The 22557-nt window shown below is 37.2% G+C and overlaps 2 protein-coding genes and 1 pseudogene across 2 annotated transcripts in view; all 3 read left to right on the top strand.

Annotated features, from left to right (window-relative positions):
• LOC130438779 (alpha-tectorin-like) overlaps nucleotides 1-8600 on the top strand; it is a 33711-nt gene extending 25111 nt beyond the window's left edge. Inside the window, 12 exon segments of the mRNA XM_056770944.1 lie at nucleotides 1732-2336; nucleotides 2819-3371; nucleotides 3523-3719; nucleotides 3909-4044; nucleotides 4970-5977; nucleotides 6270-6389; nucleotides 6472-6656; nucleotides 6759-6916; nucleotides 7039-7284; nucleotides 7364-7526; nucleotides 8007-8109; nucleotides 8239-8600. Of these exon segments, the coding sequence (XP_056626922.1) occupies nucleotides 1732-2336; nucleotides 2819-3371; nucleotides 3523-3719; nucleotides 3909-4044; nucleotides 4970-5977; nucleotides 6270-6389; nucleotides 6472-6656; nucleotides 6759-6916; nucleotides 7039-7284; nucleotides 7364-7526; nucleotides 8007-8109; nucleotides 8239-8342 (3578 nt within the window). The 3' untranslated portion in view covers nucleotides 8343-8600.
• A 4082-nt stretch (nucleotides 8601-12682) lies between these two features.
• LOC130438686 (pancreatic secretory granule membrane major glycoprotein GP2-like) lies at nucleotides 12683-14261 on the top strand (annotated as a pseudogene).
• A 3079-nt stretch (nucleotides 14262-17340) lies between these two features.
• LOC130438778 (IgGFc-binding protein-like) overlaps nucleotides 17341-22557 on the top strand; it is a 34548-nt gene continuing 29331 nt past the window's right edge. Inside the window, 4 exon segments of the mRNA XM_056770943.1 lie at nucleotides 17341-17406; nucleotides 17511-17573; nucleotides 17670-17696; nucleotides 19911-20003. Of these exon segments, the coding sequence (XP_056626921.1) occupies nucleotides 17525-17573; nucleotides 17670-17696; nucleotides 19911-20003 (169 nt within the window). The 5' untranslated portion in view covers nucleotides 17341-17406; nucleotides 17511-17524.

Genomic DNA, 22557 nt, shown 5'->3' with positions numbered 1-22557 from the left:
GTGTAAAGGAGGTCTGCTAGTCCATATGTCAATCTTTGTTAGAGGTCGCAATTTTTTACCATGGCGAGGGAAATGATACCGGATCGAATGCCGTCAGACCCTATCACTAATAACAGAAGCATTAGTTTTGCCATTTTACATTGGACCTGAGTTTGATAATTGTAGTGGAGCTGGCTGGGCGAGACCGTGGTTCAAGACTGCTGGTGCTCATTAACAATTACTCACCGGTCTCGCCCGCCTACTCCACTACATAAATAAAACAAGAAAATTAACTAAGAGACTGCAATCAGGACTTCAGAGGACATCCCATAGAAGTGTTTTAGACAGAGGTATGCGCGTGCGTACACACACACACATACAATGTCAGTGTGATACACAGAACAGCTTTCACAGTCGATGTTAAAGTCACGGAAGCAGTTAATTGACCGTTGGTTATCTTAGAATGTGTGTAGCTCAGTCAAATGTTTTCAATCTCTGATAACCGAACACTACTCCAGCGGCCTTTTTTGCCGTATTACTTTGGGCAGAGGTTATTAATAGCACTCGGAATACTGACATCATTCCCCCGGGATGTAGAGGGTTGTAGTCAATTCCAGCCATTCTCTGTAGACCTTGAAAAGTGAATTCTCTGAAAGACAATATCACGCTTGGCATTTAACTTTGAACTTTATCCTTTTGCAGGTATTATTTATGCTATATTAGAAATATTGCACACTAACTAAAGTTTGAAAATGCGATCGCAGGGAATGGCCGCTTTAACAAATGATGGCAAACTATTAGAATACAAATTACCCTTTCAAAGACATGCGACGCCAAACAACCAGTAAATTTTGGTGGTTAACGCAGAAAACATATGGCTGTGAGGGTGCGGGATCGGACAATTGCAAAATGATGTATACATAGTGTCATTATTCACCTCTTCTTGTCAGATATTTCTTGATTGTGAGGCTTTTGGCCTTCCACTCTCTTCGGGGTCTCGTCTGTGTTTCAAGCCCTTTCGTCTCATTATTGATTGTTAATTAGTTCATGCCCAGCACATGTCCCTGTTTGATTTCTTCCCCCTTAAATAGTCCTCATGTTTCATTGTCCTGTACTCCGTCGTTGTGTTGGTATCCGGTGTACTTTTGTTTCCATGCATTGGATTTTCATGTATTGTTCCAGCCTGAAGTGTCTTCCCTAATTAAGTAAGTCTAGCATGGTGTTAGTTTATTGTGATCCTGTCAAGTGTCAGTGTAGTCAGTTTATGTTCCTGTGTTGCCTGTCTATGTTATTAATCTTATTCCTGTTTCACCCCCTGAGGGTTTAAGCTTTGTGTCCTAATAAATTCTTGTCAAAACCCCTTCACCAACCACTGTCTTGCAATTCGGTTCTTCCCCCTCCACGTATTTCTTGACACATACACATATACTCTATATACAATATATATATATTTCTTTCTTTCTTTAAACTATTTCAGTGAGCCCCGATAAATGCAATTTCTAAAGCATTTCTTTAAAATAAATACATATAAATTATTTTCTAAATACTTTACCCACTCTATTACGCAATGTAGAGCGAACAATCGATTGGGAACACGGCTAGAAAAGGTATAACTTGAGTTTAGGTGTACCTTTAGAGTCTTCGTAGTGCGCTAAGAGACAACGTTATCGGGAAACGCAGCCCAGTTCATTACTTTTCAATTGGGCTCCAAAGTGATTATCTCCTGCTAGTCATTGTGTTTTGTGATTGCAGAACCCAACTGCCCACCACATGCCCATTACGAACTGTGTGGCACCAGCTGTCCTGCATCCTGCCCTAGTCTCTCATTTCCCTTTCAGTGCACCCTGCAGTGCCAGGAGGGATGCCAGTGTAATGATGGGCTTGTTTTGAATGGAGATCAATGTGTGCCGCCCATGGGCTGTGGTTGTCGCTATGCTGGACGTTATCGACAGCCCAGGGAGCAGTTCTGGCATGATGAGGAGTGCCAGTCTCTGTGTGTTTGTGATGGGATTACTGGAAATGTCCATTGCACACCATCCTCTTGCAGTGAACAGGAACTCTGCAGTGTGGTGGAGGGAGAGTATGGCTGCCATCCCAGTCCACATGCTAGTTGTTCTGCTTCAGGAGACCCCCATTATATCTCTTTTGATGGGAAATACTTTGATTTTCAGGGCACATGCAGATATGTGCTGGCCACAGTATGTAATGACAGTCGTGGTCTATCACACTTCCAGGTGGATGCAAGAAATGAGGCTTGGCATGGACTCCCAGTGTCCATTACCGTTGAGGTTTTTGTCAATGTCTCTGGACATCTCGTCCACATGTCACAGGACCTAAATGGTTATTCTTCTGTTCAGGTAAGCAAATATGTCTCATAATTTTCACTGATGGACACTTATGATTTTTGACAAGCTTGCCATTTTATGAGGCCATGATAATCTAATATTAATTCCAAATTACATTCCAGAACACTTGCAGAAGTGCATTTCAATAGGTGTTCATACACTACTTTTGGCAACTTTTCATAAACCCTTTAAACAGCTGAACCAGAGGACTAAAGAACATAAACTGTATTCCCAATATAAATATTTTTTTAAACTATGTTCAGCATGGTGAGGGCTGGCAAAACAAACTATGTGGTCAAATGGCTTAAACTCTTAAATGCAATAAGCATTTTTTTTTCAAAACTTTGTAGTAATTAAATCAGGTTTAACACTCTTGTTGCTATAACATGAATTCGTGGTGAAGAGCCTACTATAGCAAAATTGTTGGATCATATGTCTGGAAAGGGACAGTTATGTTTGCTTAGTATAAATAAGCAGTTTATTCTTCTATTTAGGTTGATGGAGAGATCAGAAACCTTCCCGTCCTACTTGATTCTGGCCGGGTATCTGTCTACTCCACTGGATCGAACACTCTTGTTTCAACTGACTTCGGTTTGAGTGTGACTTATGGCTTCTGGGCGGTAAACATCAATGTACCAGCAGACTACCGAGGAATTACGTGTGGACTTTGTGGCAACTTTAACGGTCATAGTGAGGACGACTTCATGACTCCTTCAGGTTCTTTGGCTCCTTCATTAGAACAGTTTGGGGCGGAATGGAAGGTTGAGGACGAGATGCCATGCAATGATGGGTGTGGGGACAACTGTCCTCTGTGCCAAGATCAGAGCACTGCTCATGCCATGTGTGAGATCATCAGAGACAACCTGGGCCCCTTTAGCTTCTGTCACCCTTCTGTAGATCCACAAGCGTACTTTAATGACTGTTCATTTGATGTTTGCCTCTCTGGAAACCTTCATGATGTATTGTGTCATTCTATCCAATCCTATGTGAGGGCCTGTCAATCTGCCAATGCTGTTGTCTATCCCTGGAGAGAAAGTGCATTATGTTGTAAGTGACTGGAAGTGGGCAATGCTAAGAAAAATGACCAGTTAAACTACAGACCAAATGTTTTGCTCATTTACGTAATGCTTCATTCCGTCATATTTTAAACCTTGAATTACATGTTTCACCATAAATGTTTTTTTTGTTCCATTGACAGCCATGATATGTCCAGACAACAGTCACTATGAGCTGTGTGGTACAGACTGTGGTCATACATGCGCCAGCAGCATTGATCCTAGTTGTGAACACACATGCTCTGAGGGATGTTTCTGTAATGATGGATTTGTGAGGAGTGGAGAATACTGTGTGCCTGTGGAGCAATGCGGATGCTTGTATGATGGATTCTACTATGATGTGAGGGTTGAAACATTACGTTTTTATTGTTTCTCAAATACAGTAATAGTATCACAAATGTTCTTGATATTTGGTAGATATTTGCTAGTTGGCTGCTGTATTTACATACCACTTCTTTTTGCGACAGTAAACATGTTTTGGTTTGGTTTTCAGAAACCAGAAAAGTTCAACCTTTTGGTTTTCTTTTAGATTGGTGAACACTTCTGGAATTCAGAATGTTCCCAACGCTGTGAATGTTTTGCCCCGTATGATCTGCGTTGTTCATCATCCTCTTGCCCAACGAATATGGAGTGTATAGTCAGAAATGGACATCGTGACTGTTACGGTGAGATACCAATGAGTAGCATGTGCACCATCACCTTTGATGATATAGACACATTCTCAGAGCCAAAACATTTTTTTACAGTACAAAAATCTTTTGACTCGTCCCAGTGAACCGTTATAATATTAAAAAGATGGGCTCACCAAAGCATAGTAAATAATTTGCTGTCTGTTGTGTAAATGGTTATGGGGTGTGTGGCTCTTACAGTCCACTATGCCTCAATGGTCCTCATCCACAGCTGGAAGATGCAGTGGTCACAGGACACGTCTGTATACCTTCATAGAACGGCTGCTGTGGTTATGAATCTCATTCCACTCAAGTCAAAGCCTTTCCAGGAGATTATCATGTTTATGAGTTTGTCTGATAGCTGCATTGTGCTGCTTATTGTGCAGGTAGAGAATTTACTCATATTCACTTTAATCTTTTATAACTACACTAGTCTCCCACATTTCCCTACAGCTTACCTAAAAATATAAATCTCCCACAAAACTTCTCACCACCTACTTGTGTCATCTAAAACTGCAACGTTCCACACTGCTTATTTAATGCTACACTTTAGATATGAACTGATTCTTTTCAGATTTAGATGATTTGAGTGCAATAAACCCTTACGCTAACTCATTGCGCTATACAACCTTTGTGGCTCTTGATATCACAGTTATTTTCAAAATGGCTGTATTGTGACACTCCCTAATTCTACCAATAGATGCTGAAACATTACCAGTAAAGTGACCCATTACATCCAATAGTTTCTGTAATGGTTTCTATTGTAAACACATATGTCAGAGTCAAATCTAATATTCATCAGTTTGTGAGACCAACTTGCTGAAGTTTATAATACTGGTTAGGTAAATACATGCAAAGGTGCTCATGTATTTGTACGTGATGATAACTTGTTCTTTGTTAAATATTTATCCATTTCTAACAGGTGTTGACAACTTTACTCATACTACCGCTGAAACGACCACACAAACCACCACCACTGACACCACAACCACAGAAACCACTACCACTGAGATGCCCACAAGCATAGAAACAACGACCACTGAGATGCCCACAACCACAGAAACAATGACCACTGAGATGCCCACAACCACACAAACCACTACAACTGAGATGCCCACAACCACACAAACCACTACAACCGAGGTGCCCACAACCACACAAACCACTACAACTGAGATGCCCACAACCACAGAAACAACGACAACTGAGATGCCCACAACCACAGAAACAATGACCACTGAGATGCCCACAACCACACAAACCACTACAACTGAGACGCCCACAACCACAGAAACAATGACCACTGAGATGCCCACAACCACACAAACCACTACAACTGAGATGCCCACAACCACAGAAACAATGACCACTGAGATGCCCACAACCACACAAACCACTACAACTGAGATGCCCACAACCACAGAAACAACTACAACTGAGACGCCCACAACCACACAAACCACTACAACTGAGATGCCCACAACCACACAAACCACTACAACTGAGACGCCCACAACCACAGAAACAATGACCACTGAGATGCCCACAACCACACAAACCACTACAACTGAGATGCCCACAACCACAGAAACAACGACAACTGAGATGCCCACAACCACACAAACCACTACAACTGAGATGCCCACAACCACACAAACCACTACAACTGAGACGCCCACAACCACAGAAACAATGACCACTGAGATGCCCACAACCACACAAACCACTACAACTGAGACGCCCACAACCACAGAAACAACAACCACTGAGATGCCCACAACCACACAAACCACTACAACTGAGATGCCCACAACCACAGAAACAACGACAACTGAGATGCCCACAACCACAGAAACAATGACCACTGAGACGCCCACAACCACAGAAACCACTACCACAGCGATGCCCACAAATGCAGAAACCCAAACTCGTATGTGCTGTGCCAATTAATCATATATTTTATTTAATAATGAGTATGTGCTTATTTGAATTGGTAAATGGATTTGAGAGCCACCAAGTAACATCCACAACAGCCTAGCATGAAAAATAAAAGATATCTTTAGATCATGGAATTGTTGAGTTTAAAAGTATATAGCAATAAACATCCATCCCATTTCCATTCATCCTTTAACTTTTATGAAGGTGTGGACCCCTCATCTATTATTATTCATTGGACTCTATCTAGTATGAATGCGCTTCATCTCTCTGTGTTCTTCTCTTAGCTGTGACTGATCCATGCCTTTCACTCAACTGTACTGAAGATGAATGGTGTGGAGAGAGAAATGGTGTTCACGGCTGTTTCTGCAAAGACAACCAAACCATATCTGAACCTCACTCCTTCGGTTAGAATCACTTCACAACAAAATCACAAATGTGAACCTTTCTCTCTCTATTTTTTTAATGCTGATAATGTTTTTTCCTCAGATTTCTCTGAAACCTGTGAGAGCAGTTCAGGATCTATATCTCTATCTCGTTGTCAGCTGTTTGAAGCTGGTTTTTCAGCTCATGTTCTTCATCTCAATGACCGCAGCTGCAGAGGAACCATCCAGAACGGAAGATTGCAGTTTCACTTTGATTACAATGATCACATCTGTGGCACCAGACTTGTGGTAAGACTCAATATTAACATACATTTCACATACACTCAGACTGAACAATTGGTTCAAATAAAATTATTTCTGACTTTTAAACTAAGAGTATGTTCTCCACAGGCCAATGGCACTCACATCATCTATGAGAACTTTATTTTGGGGACACCAGAGTCAGCCACAGGTCTCATTAGCAGAGAGAAAATACTGAAGCTAAATTTCAGCTGTATTTACCCACAAACACAAACACTTTCTATGATAGATATCAACCCACTGGAGACGTAAGACTACATTTCCCTTTTGCTACACTTGTATGCACAATTACTATATGAAATATTTTCACCGTCCACATTTTTTTATCTTTAAACTGTGTTTTAACTCTCCATATTGTTTATCTTACCAGCATTGAACACAGGATTCTTCCCGCTGGTGAAGGGAGGTATCAGGTGAGAATGGTTCCATATCAGGATTCTGAGTTCTCTCAGCCCTTCTCTGGTCGTGTGGATGCAGAACTCAACCAGCAGATGTTTGTTGAGGTTGGTGTTGACGGGGTTGACAGTCGTCAGTTTGTCACAGTGATTGACACATGTTGGGCTACACCTGTGAATGATCCAGATTACAGTCTGCGCTGGGATCTCATCACTGGAGAGTAAGACACAAACATCACTTTGAGCTTCTTAACATGTTTAAAGACGTGTTTGAGTTCAATAAATCATCTTTATCTTCAGGTGTCCAAATCCACAAGACAACACAGTGGAGCTTCTTCAGAATGGTGTCTCAACATCCAGCCGTTTCTCCTTCAGGATGTTTATCTTCAACGCAAACGCCACTAAAGTTTACCTGCACTGTTCTGTTCATCTGTGTCTTCTGACCAACAATCTCTGTTCAGCGGTGAGTTTACAAATAATTTACAGAATAATTTAATGCCCAACGGTCCGAAGCCACTTAAATTGATGTGTGATTGTAAGTGGTACCAATCCTCACAAAATACTAGGCTATACGCAGATTCAAATCGCAATTTACTTTCATGTGCACACAATTTTTCTATAAACACATCGTGACAATACATAGGCCTACATCTATCAAAACCTTTATTAACGTTCACTCATGTTTCGTAAAAATGAGAAGAAATGCATCTCATTGTGATCTAATATTTTGCAAATTTCAACTTTAAATAAAGCTCACATACTGATTTAAGGAATAAAAAGGTATTTACTTGACTTACTAATTGACTCATAAAAAGGATTATATTCGAGTGTTGAATGGGAAAATTATGACGAGGAAAACTATAAAAGTATTTTGATAGTGAACATAGACCTAGTAATTTTAAAAGTAAACATTTTTACTATCGGATCTTCTTTTAATCTTTAGGATTGTCATTCTGGACATCACCAGAGGATGGGGAGGTCTGTGGACTTTTATGACAGTTCTTCTATATCCATGGGTCCTCTAGTCTGGTCTGGTGGAGCTTCAGGTACATTTTTACTTGAAAATTCTTTATGCTGAGGATTAAACTTCTTATGGCTATTATATTGTATGTATTCATTTTTTATTTAATTATTAAAGTTTTGTAACTTTTCAATGCACTTATACATATTCACAGATACATGGAGACCAGAAAAACTGATGACATCTGGAGCGTCAGGTCTCTGTGGTTGCTTGATCATTCTACTGGTTTCACTACTGAGTGTCTGCACCATCTACTAGGATATTTACACAATTTCGTTTTAATGAATTTTATAATCCATGAAATATCCTAACATTTTGCTAATTCATATCTAACTTTGTTTCTAATGAACATAAAGCAATGATCTTGTTTTGACCACTTGATTAATATTTTCTAGAATGATAACATAACATTTTTAATTGACTGTTGATTTCTATTTTTAAATGTCAAATACAAGGTTTTACCTCTGTTTAAATAAAATTGCATATTGTCAAAATAAACTTCACACAAAGCAGAAATGCAGATTTGTCTGTTTGTCTATGAACTTGGTTTGCTGTTGTTGCCAGAAGAGCTGCTTTGTGTATATTAGAAATTACTGGTCCGCCTTTATTATTACACAAATTTTACATTTGGCATTTATAGATAATGGGCAGACATATATTTGGAGAGCAGATCACTGTCTGAAAAAACCTTGTTGTTGATGGCAGAGAAGAATGGTTAAAGCAAATAAAATGCAACATTAAATTAAATAAGTATTGTTTTAGATAATGTTCATCCCTTCAGCAGAACAGTGCAGCAAAATGATCACGTCTACTTCCGACAGGAACAGATGGAACAAAGCTGAATTGCTGAATAACAATAAGGTCACCTTTATTTACTGTTTATTTACTGTAACGTGATCAGATCTTCTTTATTTGTAGTGTAATGAAATGAATAGAACATAATCAATCCTTACTAAATCAGCAATTGCATTTTTTTTTTGGAAAAAAAGTACTGCATAACAACTTTTATGTAAAAATCTCTTGATTGTCCTGGCATTCCTTAAAAAAATCTACTGATGACAGTCCCTCCATATCCACGGGTCCTCTGGTGGCAAACATTTGTGGATTCGATTTGTTTTGATGTTTCCTCTTCACAGATTTGTGTCTACCAAGTTAGGTGTATGTCGCGTCTCATTCGTGTAGTTCCTGGAGGTTTTGCTAGTTTTTTAAACTAATGTTTTTGTTTGAGTATAGAGCCCTTTTTTGTTAGTTAACCGTGTGACTCGTTTTCATGGGCGAGTATATAGGTGAAAGCAGAAAGATTCTCCTGGCCACTTTAGTCACGCTATTGTTTTGACAGTTTGTTTTTTGAAAATGACGAAAGATTTATTTTAACAATGTAAGGTCAGTCAAAGTCCCGGCGTTTAAAAAGAAACTTTAACGGAAGAAACCAGATTGGCCTTCCTCTACAGGCTCACTCAATGGAAATGTGGTACTTATTGCCCACTTTGGCTCAAAGATCCACATCCACAGCTGGAAGATGGAGTGGTCACACTACACGTCTGTATGTCCTCATGAAGACTGCTACGGTATAGCATTTCTTTCCATACGAGTCAAAGCCTGTCCAGGAAACTATTATGTGTATGAGTTTGTCAGACCTATCGGCTGTTCAGCTCACTGTGTAGGTAGATTATTTACTTATTTGCACTTTTACTTTTGTATTTTATTTCACTGTCAAATTTTAACACCTGTATGATCCTGATTTCAGAAATCATAGGCTCGACTTCAACACAGAGAGCAGAGACTCTTATTTATTAGAGTGAGATAATTTATTATCCCGCCCATCACCACTATGGATAATTTGAACATGGGTTCGTAAATCTTTTAATGTATGTTTTATAATTGTATCTGTGTTCTTATAGCTGTGCCTGACCCGTGTCCTTCATTCAACTGTACTCAAGATGAATGGTGTGAAGACAGAAATGGTGTTTACGGCTGTTTCTGCACTGAAAACCAAACCAGACCAGAACCTTTTGGTTGGAATCACTTGACAACAAAGTTTCATATGTAACTATCAGAGTAGATAATTACATTTTATGTCCTAATGCTGAAAATCTTTTATTTTTCCTCGCGTTTGCACTTTTTATTATGCATGTTGCGTTGCCTTTTTTTAGTAAGGTGTTTTTGTATGGGAGTAAAAAGATAAATTTGTCATCATTAACCTGTAGGCCACACTCTACGAATAGGAGTGCGAGAAAACAATATACTGAAAGAGTGGGCTGCAGTAAACTAAATTAGTTCACTAAACTTGTCCAGTCATGTTACTTCTAGAGAAATGCAGAAAAACCAGTTAAACCTCATTTTCTGTCACGTAAATTTGTTGTTTCTCGAAATACAGTAGCTACATATCCAGCTATTAAACACATTTTCTTTCAGTTCTTTGTAACATAACCACATTTTTTAATGAGGTACAATCTATTCATTACAAAAATAAAAATGCTTCAATATACAGTCAATATATATTATATTCTTAAATGTGCCATACATTTGTGAATAAAAAATGTCCATATTGAGTGGATGCATGGCCAATACATTACAGCTTTAAAACTGTTTTATTAAAAAAATTGTGAGTCAACACCCAGAGACACTGACTTAAGACACTGACTCTTTCATAAAGAACAAATTATTTGAATAATTAATAGAATGTACAAAAAGTTATAACTTATGAAGTCATTATCTAGACTCCCTTTTATTTTGTCATTCAGTAAAAACATGTGAAATGTAATGCTACTGTAAGTTTAATCTTACAATAGTTTAAACATCTGACTGATCTGTTCTGACTCTATTTTCTATTTTCAAAAAATAAAAAAATAAAATAATAATTAAAGAATGAATGAATCAATGAATGAATGGTTCTGTATACTGTGTATACTTTTTTGATTGCACTTATGCTTTTGTTGTACTTATGCTGTCCCAATTGCTCCCATTGCCTACCCCACCTGTAAGTCGCTTTGGATAAAAGCGTCTGCTAAATGACTAAATGTAAATGTAAATGTAAAAGAACAGATACACATGTCTAAATGAAACAATAACCAACACACAATATTTAGTGTGTATATTTCAAAATGTTTTTGCCTAAAGCAACAGAATGAGGAAGAGAACTGTTAAATAACTATTGTTGTTGTGTGATGAAAAGAAAAACTGGTTGAACGATACTTAGGGTTCCCGTAAAGCACTTAAACTGAACACAAAGCATTTTCTGGGATAATGTGTCCCTGCAGTAACATCTCATCTCAGGTTATGCAAATCCTCATTTTTAATTGTCTTCTTATACAAAAGATAATTAATGTGTATAAAGCATATGTATATATAATTATTATTAAGATCATTTTTATTTTGAAGTAGTTCTTCACAATGAGGTTCTTATTCTCATTGCATGTGTGTCTTGTGCTTTAGAATGAAACTAGTGTATATCCATAAACGTAAAGTGAATATCATTTCCGAATATACATTCATAAATGATTTTATTGTATTTAGATTGTAAAATAATACATGGACAATCATTAGCTAGGCTTCTGTCATCAATCTTTCAAATAATTCATATTTACATTTTACATGAAAGTCTGGAATACTTGATTCTGATTGGTCACTGATGACCATCTTGGGTATTTTTTTCAACTATACCAGTCATTATAACCTAGGTACTGCCAGCCCTCTTGACCGGTGTATTTTTACCTCCTTGAAAATAGATTTTCTATTTTTTTAAACTGTGCCTCAGCATATTTTTTAACCAATAACTTAAAGCCATTTTCAGTCATGTTTTTGTTCAAAATTTTGTCCTTTAAAGAGAGCTGATGTTAAAATCAAAAGCAGGTTATTTATATGTTCATAAGATGAAATCCTATTCAGTAGTGAGGCATCATATGTATTGGACTTTGCAAAATGTTTTATTTACTTAGCTTGTTTCACAAGTTCGCCTTCCCATTCAATCTAACAGAAAATGGTAAACAAACTTGGCTTGCTGTTTTCGAAGGGAGCTCGAAACCGAGCCTCTCCTCAAGCTCCAAGCTTAACACCCCCTGTGACAGAACTACAAGGAGGAAGAATGAGAGAAAAATAGGAGGAGATGGGGAGGAGGAGGGATGTCGGAGCAGCTAACGCTGGGGCAGCATGGAGACCACAGCTTATACTGTATACACCCTGAATGATGATTGACATGACAGAATGTTTAGGCTCCTCCTGAATCTATGTTTAGAACTTAATTTATTGTCTTTAAGCTCTCCCTGAACAAATATTTCTCTAGTACTGAGAGTTTAAACATAGTCGGAGCGCTCAGATGTCAGAATCATGTGTTACTCAATGGAAATGTGGTACTTATTGCCCACTCTGGCTCAAAGATCCTCATCCACAGCTGGAAGATGGAGTGGTCACACGACACGTCTGTATGTCCGCAGCATTTCATCCCATATGAGTCAAAGCCTGTCCAGGAAACTATTATGTGTAGGAGTTTGTCAGACCTATCGGCTGTTCAGCTTACTGTGCATGTAGTTAATTTACTTATAATCACTTAATCTTTTACTTTCCTTATTTTTATTTCAATGTCAAATATTAACTGCTGTATGATCCTGATATCAGAAATCATAAGCTTGGCTTCAACACAGAGACCAGAAACTCCGCCCACAGAATTTATTACACCGCCCATCACAACTGGTGAGGTGTTGTCCTGATTCCAAGTTTGAACATGGATTTGTAAATCTGTTACATAATTTATTTTATTAATGATATAGGTATTTTTTATTAAACACTTTGAATTTGACATTTTTGATGTATGTCTCATAACTGAATCTGTGTTTTCGTTTAGCTGTAACTGACCCGTGTCATTCACTCAACTGTTCTGAAGATGAATGGTTCTGCACAGAGAAAATGGTGATTATGGCTGTTTATGCAATCACTTGACAACAAAGTTGCATATGTTACTGTCAGAGTAGATAATTTTATTTTATTTCCTAATGCTGAAAATCTTTTTTTACATGAGATTTCTCTGAAACCTGTGAGATCAGTTCAGGATCTACATCTCTGCCTCGTCAACTGTTTGAAGCTGTTTTTTCAGCTCATGTTCTTCATCATGTACATGTCATGTTTCAGCTGCAGAGGAACCATCCAGAATGGAAGAGTGCAGTTTCACTTTGATAACAATGATCACATATGTGGCACAAATCTTGTGGTAAATTTCAATATTAACATACTATCAAAACACACTTAAACAATAGGATTATTTTCATAGGTGAAACTGTCAAGACTTAAATCATTTTCTGATCACTTTTTGGTTTTGAACTAAAATATTGAAATAGTTTGAGATCCACAGGCCAATGGCACTCATATCATCTATGAGAACTTTAATTTGGGGACACCAGAGTCAGCCGCAGGTCTCATCAGCAGAGAGAAAATACTGAAGCTAAATTTCAGCTGTATTTACCCCCAAACACAAACACTTTCTATTATAGACATCAATCCACTGGAGATTTTTTTTACATATTTGAGTGGAAAAATTATATGTATCAATCTACAACACATGATTCACTTTTAAAGTGTATACTGTGTTTTAACCCTTAATACAAAGAAAAGTCATTTTTAACACAGATGTGTTGTTTATTTTATCAGCCGTGTGATCGAGAATCTTCCCGGTGAAGGGGGGTATCAGGTGAGAATGGTTCCATATCAGGATTCTGAGTTCTCTCAGCCCTTCACTGGTCGTGTGGATGCAGAACTCAACCAGCAGATGTTTGTTGAGGTTGGTGTTGACGGGGTGGACAGTCGTCAGTTTGTCACAGTGATTGACACATGTTGAGCTACACCTGAGAATGATCCAGAAAACAGTCTGCCCTGGGATCACTGGAGAGTAAGACACAAACGTCACTTTGAGCTTCTTAACTTGTTTAAAGACGTGTTAGAGTTCAATAAATCATCATCTTTATCTTCAGGTGTCAAAATCCACAAGACAACACAGTGGAGCTTCTTCAGAATGGTGTCTCAACATCCAGCCGTTTCTCCTTCAGGATGTTTATCTTCAGCTCAAACTCCACTAAAGTTTACCTGCACTGTTCTGTTCATCTGTGTCTGTTATGGGATGCGTGGCAAGAACCCAATTGCAGGCAGAGACGGTGGATGAAGGGATTAACAATATTTATTATAACATAAGACAACAAAACAGGCAAAACAAAACCCACAAGGGGGAAAACAAGAAAGGATAAATAATAACTTTGACAAGGACACTGACTTACTAAAACTAAGAAAACAAACCCTTGATCAACACTAACACTTACATTAACTAAACTACACTACACTACACTACACTACACTACACTACACTACACTACACTACACTACACTACACTACACTACACTACACTACACTACACTACACTTGCAAGTCACGGAAACAGGAACTCGGGAGACAAGGAACTTGAAACAGTAAGCCTTTCACAGGAACAGCAAACAACTACAGGTACAATTTACAATGAACACGCACAGGACAATGAAACATGAGGACTCCTTATAGGGAACAAACTTAAGAGGGAACAGGTGAAGGGGATAAACACTCAAGGAGAGGTAATTAACACAAACTAGGAAAAAGGAGGGTAGGAACGATGACGCAGACCAGAGAGAGAAGGAATCATCTCTCTCCCACATGAAACAGAGGATCCTGTATGATTCCACCTCTAGACCAAGAAATACCTCACAAGGTGAGGTGGAATCATGACAGTGTCTTCCAGCCAATAATCATTCTCTTATAAAACTCAAGCACTGCATCTTTTTATCCTCAAATTCACAGTATAATGTATTTTGTGTATACACAAAAATTGCATACGTTTAAGCTGCAGTCATACTTGACTTTTCTCTCTATTGACTTCTACACACACATACAAATGGGACAGAACGCATGCCGGTCCTAAGATATATTCCGCATTTCGAGTTTGGCGAACTCTGACCTGTGAATTCACATCACCTGAGTGCATGAGACCATAGAAGATCAAAACGTTGCAGAGTGACCTCTCGGTCATGAAAATGTAAATGTAAACGGAATTGCTCTGGCCCATTATCGCAGCACCATCCCAACGAATTTCGTAGAAAGGTACTTTTAACATATATATTAAAAACATGCAGAAAGAGAAATTGAAAGTGTTTCTATTTCTTGTTATTTATCAATGTGATGACAGTCATTCACCTTAGAGAAGTGATGTGACCTGCTTCGCTTCTTTGAAGAATGTTGTTACACTGGTTAAATGTTTATTTAGAGAGTAAAACAATGGTCTTGTTTGTTTGCTGTATAGTGAAGAGAAACTTAAACCAAATTCAGCTAAATAGTCTTTTCATTGTCAGAGAGCATGTCAGTTATGGTGTCAGTAGTGTTCGTGCTGTGTGATGTTCTTTGCATTTTCCAAAAGAAGTACAGAAGAGATAGTAACTGTAAACAATTTTAGAATAGTCATTGGAACTTTTTTTATAGGTCATTTAAAGTGTATTTGTCCTTGTCACATAGTGAAAACAGGTCAGATCTCAGGTTCCTTTTACTGACACAGGTATTTCTGAAGCCTATGATTGTATTGACAACAACTGCGTTAATTATAACCATTTCAAGGAAATAATGCTTGTCAAAAATACCTTTCTTCAATGCATTATGAGATGACAGTTTTTAAACATTAGTCATGAGACACTGAGACACTTACTGGGTTAACATGACAGATAACCGATGTCAAATTACACCAGACATCTTGTTCCAGGCTAGATGAAAATGAGCTAAAAAGAACAAATGATATAAAAACTGTAAAAAATGATATTTATGAATAGACTCCATTAAAACCATGACATGTACTTTAGCATTTATTTCTGTGAATGAATGGTTATTCCAAGGATGAAAAAGATTTACCAACATTTGAGGATTTTAGTATTCTGGGAATTAATAACAACAGTGCGAAAATATGTGATAGCTTTCCAATTTGTTTGAAAGATTTTTGAAATGTGTACAAAACTTAATGGACATCCAGTGCAGAGATGATGATATAATTTCATTAAAAAAGTTAATTTTTGAAAAAGCTGATGGTCTTTTAATTGACCTGCAGAGCACCCATTCAACAATAACTGACAGTGTGTAATCTATGTTGGGTATGAATGTCTGAATAAGGTTTCCAGTATCTTAAGCAGTATGCATGTGCAACAACTTTGAAATATTTGTTGGATGAAAGAATGCTGCATGACACGAAATGTAAGAGGTCATATGTCAGATCGTTATCTTGCATTGTAAACAGGTTGTCAACTGTGGCAGATGACATGGCAGCATCTGCTCTTTTATATTGAGATATTCAGCACTATAAAGTTCATTGAAAACTGTATGGAGGACATTTATCTCCTCTGAGTTCTGAAACATTCTAGATATAGATGAGGTCTGTGCTGAGAAGCAGTCGATAAGATTGGTAACTGAGACCTGTTTTGACATCAGCTGTGGTAGATTTTTTTTTATTCTCAACATTTCTCAATCGTGTTGCTAAGCTTCAAGCTTGCAGATGTAATACCACGGTAAAATAATTATATCTGTGATATTCATAAACATGGAACCATTTTGTAAGTAAATTATGTGATAAAAATCAAGATTATCCCATAGAAAATAGTTTTTTAACTTTTACTAAACTGCTGTACTGCTTACAGTATTTGAATTCTGAAAAAATACAGAGCATCTTTTCTTTTATTTTCACCTTTTTCTTTGTCATTGTCTGCAAATAAATGCACACAATGTTGATTTTAAATTTGGGAAAAATACTGTTGGTAGTTCACAGAATGAAACCAAACCATTTAACCCATAGGCACATACCTATAAAGAGAAAATGTTTCAATCAGAATATCTGATTTTGAAATCGTCTCTCTAATTTCGGTGGCAGTATATAAACTTTAAATTGAAAAGATACATATTTATAAGAAGAGAATAAACATATAAATGTTTATTAAACTGATTCGTAATGATTAAAAAAAAGGCTGACAGCATTCAATAAGATCTATGTGTGGAAACACATTCATAGTTTAAGTTAATTCCTTCATTCAGATCCGTTCATGCAAAGACAAAGAATGTTTGTCAATGTGAACCAGGAAAGAAAGTGTTTAAATAAATATTTTGATGTCACATGAAGAAAAACTAGTTAAGTTTGATGAATGATTACTTTTGGTTCCAGTAAAGCACCACCCACATTTCATGATTAAAAACAGATTTTGTTACCTGCAGCATCATTATTCTGCTTTAACTGCTGAAGAGAGAATCTCACAGATTTTGCTCTGCAGTGGCATCTCATCTAAGGTAATAATAAATGTCCTTTTGTCTTCTTACTATTAAATCATCTATTTTAATATTCAGATATAGATTTGTTTCATATTTTGTATATATACATTTTGTAATTGCAGGTGCGCTTGTCACAATGAGGTTTTTAATCTCATTGTACGTCTGTCTCCTGGTGCTGAAAAATAGTGAGTGTTTTACACACACCATTAAGTATAATTAAGAATAATTCAAACATGCAAACTGTCAAATTTAAAATCATTATGACTATTTGTGTTTAACAGGTGAAATAACCAATGGACAAACATTAGGTACTGTAATATTTTAATCCTAGCATTGAATCTCATGATCACTTTGCTCTCCGTGGCTAAAATTATTCTTTAATAATGAATAATAAAAAGAAAATGCGTTTAGATATCAATTTAAAATGAAAATTAAACCTTCTCTTATTTTATTCATAGCAGAATCTAAAAGCTTTTTAATTCGACCAAATCTATCAAACCTAAAACTAACACTAAAATGACTTGTTAAGACTTCATAAAACGGATCATTTTTTAGTTTTATTTAGTTTTACGTTTCATAACTGGAAGTTGAGAAATTATTCATGCATGGCTTGGAATGATAAAATGTCTGCGTCTCAGTTGTTGCTCTTCTGACAGCATACTGTTACTCGAGTACCTACTGTAAACGACACATGGACCAATTTACTACATGGTAGTAAAACGTTCTTCCAAATCTTTAAAAAAAACTTTAAACACCGGGTCCCTTTCACACACCTAGAAATGTAAGATTCCTTTGGTCGGCTTCATCGTCAGGGTGACAGACATCATTAATTTTGAATAGGCTGGGCAAGGTAACGCCTTATTATCGCGCTAACGCATTAATTACCTAACGCCGACAATCATTGTATTTGCATTAACGCGGCGTTAAAAGAATTACTTAATTTCGAAAGTCCAGACTTCGTTGCTCACTGGCTCTCAAACCTACTGATAGACAAACCAAGGGTCACAGAAGGGGTGGGATGTTGATCGGTACTGGCTTGGGATGGCCCTCAGCACGCGTCTCGTGTAATTAGAGCACTTGGAGTTGGTCTCAGACTGCTGAAGCGCGCACATGAACCAGGAAGTCCAGAACTAAATGATGAATGGTATCGAACTCTAACATGGGCATTTTAAATCTCTTCCAAACGGCGGAGTTGACAAAAGAAACAACTCATTTTGTTGTCCCCTCCTTCAGCCGTGCGTTTATCTATCTATTCTTGGGTGTAGAAGGCCTATTGCTATTGATGAAAAAGCTGAAGGAAACTTATTGCCTGCAAAATACAAAAATGTTCCCGACTTAGTTACAAAAGAGCAAAGATAGCGAATTTTTGTGAGTCTAAGAAAAAAAACATGTTTAATTATGCGCGAGAGTCTGAGTGCAGACTACTTCTCACTCTGAAACGGACAAATACGCCAAATGATGTCTAAATTCACATATTAGCAAAGGTTCCTTATAAAAGTTATCCATTTTATGAACGTTAAAAGCTGCGGATCTCACAGTATATTAGATCAATAAATCTGTACAGAGCGCCTTAAAAGGGCAATAGCATAATAAAGATCTCCGTTTATAGCTAATGTTCTTCAAACAACAAAGGACGGGCCCAAAACACTCACTCGTATTAAAGGAATGATTTTTCCTTATAAGAATGCTTAAGATAAAGATAAAAGTGCATGTAAGAAGTGAGTTGTTTAAAAATGTGCTTTAAATACACTTTAAATATAGTACATTTTATACTTTGTGTTGAAAGAGTGTTGAAAGCAATAAAATCAATAATCACTTGTTTTTCTATATCAAACTAGACAGAACGTCAATGAAATAGCAGTGGCGAATAGATTTGGTTCTATTTAATTTGATTACATTAATGTTTAAGATTTGCACTAGCCTACATATTTTCATTTAAAATTGTTAATGCTACTATGTAAAGGAAATACTGTTGTAAAAAAGCACATAGTTTATTTGAATATTTTGCACTTGTAAATTTAGCAGTAATTTAAAATAAAAGATGACAATACAATACTTTCGAGTTCATAATAGGATTTACGCTTAGCCATGCGATTTATCGCGATAAAAAATCTAATCGGTGCACAGCACTACGTTTAAATAAACATTCTTACGGTTGGTCGTGGTGATGTTGTCAGAGAGCTGTCAATATCCTTATAGCCTAGACATAATCGCAATCGATTTAAATCTTTTAAATGCTGGAAATGTAACTGGGTAATTAAGTAACTTTAAAAAAGTTTTATAATTCTAAAACGTCCCTTTCATCCAAACACCACGTACTGCATCGTTCTCGCACCCAATGACGTTCAGTCTAATCTGAGGGAGTAGTTTACATTCACATAGTTTTTTAGCAACTGTAAGAGTGCGATGTCATTGTTTAATTTAATGGCTTTGTGCTTACAGTATCATGACTATTTTTCACTCTTATTTATTTACATTATCCCCAATCACATCAAATTATTCTTCCATACTTTCCTCAACAGGCACAACAGACTCACCAACACCAGACGCAACAGAATATACAACCTCATCAGCCTCATCATCATCCTCACCATCCACACCATCACCATCATCAGGTCTGTAATCTTTTCATTTGTAAACGTTTACTGTAAATTTCTAATATAGCCACAATCATTAATTATTGGGGTCCAAGCAGTTTCAGTAAAATGGAGAACAGGCTCTCTGAACAATTTTAAAGAACAGACAGTGAAGGAAAAAAAATCTTACATCACAAATACACCCCCCCATAGCACAAGACTCCTTATTGTTTTTCTTTTCCTAAATTTTCAATTTTTTTTCTTGTTAACTTGGTTTCTCTTAAACCAAAATCTTTTTTTCTCTTCAAGAGGCCACACAAGTTAAAAGAGTTTGCTGGCAAAAAAGCATGTGGTACCAGCATTGACCACCAGGTGTCACTGTCAGCAAGAATTAAATCTTGTGCCTTCAGTGCCTTCTCTGCTGATACATCCTGTGTTTGAGATGTTATTTGTTGTTATGTGTAACAACTACGAATGGCTCTAACTAAATCCATTGTGTTTCGACTCTGGCGTCATCACCAGAATATTTGTTTTGTAACATTAACAAACATATGTAGTTTACATATTTAGAGTAAGGTTAGGGTGTGGGTTAGGTTAAAGGTATCGCAAACTTGAAACACCAAGGATTTAGTCAAAACCAACAATCCACGCCCACGGATCTGACTCAAAAGACCTAGGATTTAGTGAGAGCCAACTACTAATAGGCCTTTCTGGAGCAGTATTGGACGCCATGACACATGGCTGCATATCAGAAGTTTTCTTACGGTCACAGCTGAAGCTACAGGAGGCATTTAATTGTATTGAAATCTGCACTCTGGCACGGTTGGCAATCAAACTGCGTCCTGTGCCTGAACACCAAATATAACATCTTTAGGTAAAAAGCATAATCTATAGGTAATAACAACCAAGCGAAATAAAGATGATTTACCATTAAAAACGTAACAATTTTAGTGGCCTTCCCCGTTTAAACAGTCTAATTAACATGTATGCAATCGATGATCCAGCACCGTTGCCAGTCAAACTATTAGTTCAGTACCTGAGCCACAAACCAAAGATACTCTGAACGTTTGGAGCGTGTTTTGGTCAGGGAAGCAGTGCGTTGAGATTGAAAGGTTAAAATCAGTCAGTGCTCGAATTAAAGGGGGGCTACTCGACCCTCCACAAGGCATCAGGGATCCCGTTCATGGTGCATACATGAAAGGTAAAAAATAGATTGGGGGGTCACTCAGATATTTGTATATGATTAAAAATGATAGTGACAAATAAATGGATGGTACATTTCGAGAATTAATTATTTGAAATAATTTATATTAAGTTTGTTTATGGTCTAGCTGTCATGTCTCTTTTAAGGTCTAAAGGCCTCTAAGCGCAGGACATTGTTGACATGACTGCTTGATTGTTGTCGCTCTGGTGAAACTAACTTCAACTAAAAAATAAGAGAACAATAAACCTCCAATCGCAGTCGGGCAGAGGAATCTTCTCACATACTTTTTTGAGGGGTCATTTTCTCTCTCTCTCTATATCTTTCCACTATATTTATTAACTCCATGTAAGGCTTCTGTATTCCTTGCGTAAATTATTATAAGAGCTGGTTCTGGGGTGCTATAGATCAAGATGAGCTTTTTAGTAATTATAAAGGTAGTGCTCGATGTGTGGTTTCTGTGCTATATATAATTCATTCAGAATTGTATAAAACTTCTTTTCATGCTGCTATAACCAATGGCCACATGCACGCTGCAACGTTTTGTGAATTACATCGGCATATAAAAGCAGGATTTACTCTTGAAATAGCTACGATTGACATATTGACAGCCATAGTTAGTTCCTGAACAAAGCAGACTTTTCCACTGAGATGGTTGAAAACTCTTCTGACTGACAGACTCACTCATAACAGTCCCTTGCCGCCACCTACCGGACGTAACTATGACAGCTCATTTATTACTACTTTCTGAGACATTATGAAATATTTATTCCTGTGCCACTGCTGAATCTGAATACCATTCCGTGAGTCTGAAACCCATCTGAATATTTTCTACTGTTTTTGAGAAATTTCGATGTATTTTGATGTCACATGCTTTTACGGATCTTCAAGTGCTTTATGTGTAGTCCCCTGGTATTTTTGCCACAGTTGCTCTTTAGGGTCTGCTGCTTTGTCACCCTCTAAATCCAGTATAAATTTGATTAAGCCATTTAAAAGAAGAATAGTAGCTTATCTCTCTTTGTTATGCAACATTGGACTAATTATTCTTTATCAACACATAAGCCTGTTATTTTATGTAAGCCTGTTTATAATAAATAGTATATAGTTATGCATATTATGATCAAATATATTGTGTATTCGTAAAAATTGTAAATAGTGAGACTAACCCCCACCCCCACCAATAAAAACTCTTATGGTGGGTAAGACTTGATTCAATTCGAGAAATGGTTAAAATAATGCTTGTTGGCCTAGATATTTGAGGGTAAAAGATCATCAACATAAATATCCCTGAGTCTGTGTGATTGTGATGTTGTGTGGACGCTCTGGTCATATATAGTATTTAAAAGGTCAAATGATTTCGGTCTATTAATACTCTATTAGTATGTAATGAAG

Source organism: Triplophysa dalaica, chromosome 17 (assembly GCF_015846415.1).
Source record: "Triplophysa dalaica isolate WHDGS20190420 chromosome 17, ASM1584641v1, whole genome shotgun sequence".
In the NCBI taxonomy this organism is placed as follows: Eukaryota; Metazoa; Chordata; class Actinopteri; order Cypriniformes; family Nemacheilidae; genus Triplophysa; species Triplophysa dalaica.
Note: the sequence above shows the minus strand (reverse complement) of the source record. Positions and strands in the feature narration are given on the sequence as shown.